Consider the following 4,335-nt stretch of genomic DNA (forward strand, 5'->3'; position numbering starts at 1 on the left):
CATGAAAAGTCCTCCGATTGCAAAAGATTTGTTCTTAGGAAGAATGTTTTACCTCTCTCCTCTGTGAGAAAAGAGGATCTCAAATGAGGAGGAGATTTACTTTAGGAGCACATGTTTACTCAGTCCAGGGCTTTGCTGAGCCTCAATGTCCATTAAGCTCTTCTCTTTGGGAGAGCAGCACAGGGTTGTGCTTCCCACGCTCCCCATCTAAGTGGGGCCAGATAACAGGTGACTGCCGGAACACATCTGGTTACTATATTAAGGAATTCAGAAAAACTCTGAGACACCACCCTGAAGATACCATAGGTTGCTCTGAACGCAGCTCAGTCTCCCACATCATGGCTTGAGTTTGTAAATTAGCTCCCCTTTACAGCACAGTGGGTAACTGGGAGTCCGGACCACGCAAATCTAGAGCCCACTTTTACCCCCAAGGAGACTCCACCTGTGCAAATAAATTAGTTTCAAATTGTGAAGCCATCAAGGTTCAGAATAAGAGGTACAATTCAGTTGTGTACCATGGACACATTATCACTCTCACTGAGGCAAATTGAAAGTTTCTTTTTCGTGCCTCTAGAAATGCTGTGTCGTTGTGGTTTTTAGGCTAAAATTTTCCATGCCCCATCGTTAGAATATGTCGGTGGATGCAAAGAGGGAATGGCTCCCACTATCAAACAAGCAACAATACTGAAACCTTCCTTTGAAAATACTACTAGCTCCACAACAGCTGAGAGAAGGAATCAAGAGTTCAGCAAGGAAATAGACACTAAGAAGAAAAAAAATTTATTATTTAGAGGGTTTAGTGGTGAGTGGTTTTGATTTGATTGTATTATATCCTCATAGGACGAAAAATGCCACTCTCTGTGTATACAGCTCATTTTCTCTTTTTTGTTAAGGCTGCAAATGTGGGCTGCCCTGGAACCTGCAGTGTGTGTAGATGACTGTCTGGTGCCGAGCAGTTTAGCACAAAAGGGGTTGAGGGCGTGGTAAATGAAGCAAAGGTCTCTCAGAAAGAGACATGGAAAGCCATCAGAAGCTAATAAGAAATAACAAATGGAGTGTAAGGAGGAGGGAGTTAAAAAAGGAACAGTGCATAACTAGCACAGTATTTACACAGTGTTTAATGTCCTTAATTTCTACATCTTTCAATATACCTCTGGTATTGCTCAGGAAATGCTGCCAAAAACATATCAGAAAAATTTCACTAGTTCCAGAAGGTAAATTCAGTTCTTTTGTCTTTTTATTCTAGTTTGAAATGTAGACTTACTGGTGGACAGTGATTTCTTTTCTGATCAAGTTTTGATGTTTCCATGGTAGGTGACTGGGGACTCAAAACCTCCCTGCCACAAAGTGGCTTTCAGCAACTTGGCTTGTTTTGCACAGCAAAGATCAGAGACTTGTCATTAAAACACACACATAGCACTCACCTCTAAAAGGCAACACTTTCATAGACTGAGACAACAATCAGCTACTGTAAAACTGAAACTATTTAGGGCTTACTTGGGGCTTTGTGCCTTTAGATGTGTATTTACTGGGACAGCACAAGTAATTACTCATTAACCCTTACTTCCCACTGTCATCTTAATCTTGCAATTTTTGCCCTCAGTGAGATAGTCTCAAATAGCCAAACTCCCTGCCCAGTCTGTAACACAGCACTCACATCACTTCTTTTCACTTTGGCAGAAAAATGGAAAGCCTGGCTCAGACTATGAATATTTCCAAGATGGCTCTAGATGACAACTTCACTAACAGCTCCTTCAAGTGTTCAATTGGCGGCTTCAAACAAGTAATTTATCCCACCATGTACCTCATTATCTTTTTCCTGGGTGCTGTTGGAAATGGCGTATCCATATATGTTTTCTTCCAGCCTTCGCAGAGGATCTCAGTAAATAAATACATGCAGAGCTCGGCTATTTTGGACCTCATGTTTGTGAGTACTTTGCCCTTTTGGGCTACATATTTCCTATTGGGATCACGGTGGATATTTGGTAATATCCTCCGCAGGATCATAACCTATACCTTGTACGTGAATATGTACTGCAGCATTTATTTTCTCACTGTGCTCAGCGTGGTTTGTTTCATAGCCATCATCTACCCATTCAAATATGGAAAAGTAACCAACAGCAAGTATGCCAGAATAACTTACACAGCCATATGGATCTTCATGCTGGCAGCCACCAGCACACTGTTAAGCAAGGGAGTCGCTGGTTACAGCACCACAGTCAAATGCTTGGACCTTCACCCCTCCAACACACACAGACTCTTCATGATGAACAGCTTTGTCGTGAGCTTAATCCTGCCATTTTGTACAATTGTTGTCTGCTATGTCTTTGCAATCAGAGCCTTGCTCAAGTCCAGGACTCTACAGAGCAACAGGGTGGTTTATCACAAGAAGGCACTGTTAACCATCATCATCACTCTCATCCTCTTCCTCCTCTGTTTCCTGCCGTATCACATACTGCAATCACGTACCTCTACTGTTCACCCTCCTCAGGACACGGGATTGAAAGGAAATTGCCTTGCTACTAGAGCCCCTTTATTGTGTTTCATAATACTCAACCAGTGACTCAAAGGGAAACTGCTCACCTGACCACTTCAGTGCCTGTGCCTGAACCTCTCTGTGCTCCATTTCCAGGTGTGTGCAAGGGTGCATGGTTCAGATGTTGTGATTCCCAACAGATTCATAGTCCCCTGTCAGTTCCCCTTGCAAACACTGGCAAAGAGTTTGCACATAAAGGAATATAAAGCGTCACTGATGCTTTCTGCTGAGGCTGACTTAAAAAGAAGGCAGAGATACAAACAGGATCCAGCACTCGCTTAGGCATCTCAGAAGGCACTAAAATTTCTATATTTTTCACTCTGAGCCAGCCACCAAGGTATTTTGCTTAACATTTCACTGATTGTCAAGTGAGAGAATGATTTCAAAGGAATGGCATCAGCATGGAGTGTTGTAAGTAAGGTGACTGCTGGCAGCGAGGGCAGGATGCGGGTACCCAGAGCACCAGGCTGCACCCTGCAGCTCTTCATGTGTGTGTTGATTCCTTCAAGGTCATTGTAACACTTGTTTTTATGCCCAGTGTTGCCAGTGCTTTTCTGAAAGCTGAGGCTCAGCAGCCCAATTCCCATGCAGGGATCCAAAGGTAAACTTTTAAAATTATTTTGGTCCAAATAGGTAGTTAGGGAAGGGTTTCCTCTGCACAGGTAAACCAGCCTGACAGTAAACTGCTGCCAAAAGCATGCCTAATCCCTCACATCCTGCTTGCTCTAAGGAGGAAACTATTCCCTTTTCTCATAGGATTAACTTCCAGTTGTTTTGAACTCCCAGACATCAAACATGAATGAATGAAACAGGGAAGAACTAAGCCAGGAACAGGAGGAAAGATGAGCAGCAGAGAAGAAGGAGGAAAGCTGTTTCAGAAAGCAACAGGAAGCTACACCTATGTGTACTTTGCAAAATTTCATCAAATGGCTGCCTGTATTTTTAAGTGTCTGAATATTTTCTAAAATACATTTTCTAAAATTCAGGCCTAAGTGAAAACAGACTCCTAACTCAGTTTCACCATATTTAGATTTTGTGTTTAATTACCTAATCTTTTACTAAAAACAGAGAAGAAGTTTAGTCATATTTTCCAGGAAAGCAGCTGGTCTCATACAAAAACTAACAAAAATGCTGAAAGCCCTCCCTCCCTGTGAAATTCACTCAAAGAAAGGCTTCTGTCAGTGAAGATACTTCTCAATGCTCTGAACTTTTTCTGGAGAAAGCACTCTATAAACTGAATGTTACTGCTCCCAAACAAAAATAACAGCAGCAAGCTATTTTCAGCTCTGTTTGAAATATGCAGAAAACAAATCGTTGCTGGTCAGCTGGAAAAGTACTTGGCAAATCACTGGGAAAGGCACATTTTTCTTGGCTATCTAAGGGTTATGTTCAATCCATTTCAGTCACTTGATGCTACCTTTGATGTAAACACAGAGTTTTATCATGTCTTCACTAAAGTTCATGCTCCAAATCCTAATTTCAGTAATGCAGCAGCATAGCTGAGAGCTGACTTAATGATGTCGTGTGAACTGCTGCGTGCTTGATCCCATGCTATTCGTGAAAAAGGGAATATTAGCACTGTTATGCAATGTGAATACGATTGAGATAGCAACCTGTGCAGATAGAACAGACACATAATTGTAAGGAAGGGGCAAACTCTTCTTCCACAGTCTTCATCTGTCAGGATCAGACCTGAGCAGCAACAAGTGACAAGCTTGAACCCTCTCATGAGATACCACACACTTTAAATACTGCAAGGGAATGGAAAAAAATTAGCCACAGTCTAATCTCACCAAGGT

At 42.1% G+C, this 4,335-nt stretch overlaps 1 protein-coding gene across 1 annotated transcript; it reads left to right on the top strand.

Moving 5' to 3' along the window:
• Nucleotides 1-1,684: 1,684 nt before the first annotated feature.
• Nucleotides 1,685-2,563, top strand: CYSLTR2 (cysteinyl leukotriene receptor 2). The gene has a single exon (XM_027675130.1). The coding sequence runs from the start codon at nucleotides 1,685-1,687 to the stop codon at nucleotides 2,561-2,563; it is 879 nt and encodes a 292-aa protein (XP_027530931.1).
• Nucleotides 2,564-4,335: the final 1,772 nt, after the last annotated feature.

Source organism: Neopelma chrysocephalum, unplaced genomic scaffold (genome assembly GCF_003984885.1).
Source record: "Neopelma chrysocephalum unplaced genomic scaffold, ASM398488v2 Primary Assembly neopelma1_25, whole genome shotgun sequence".
Taxonomy (NCBI): Eukaryota; Metazoa; Chordata; class Aves; order Passeriformes; family Pipridae; genus Neopelma; species Neopelma chrysocephalum.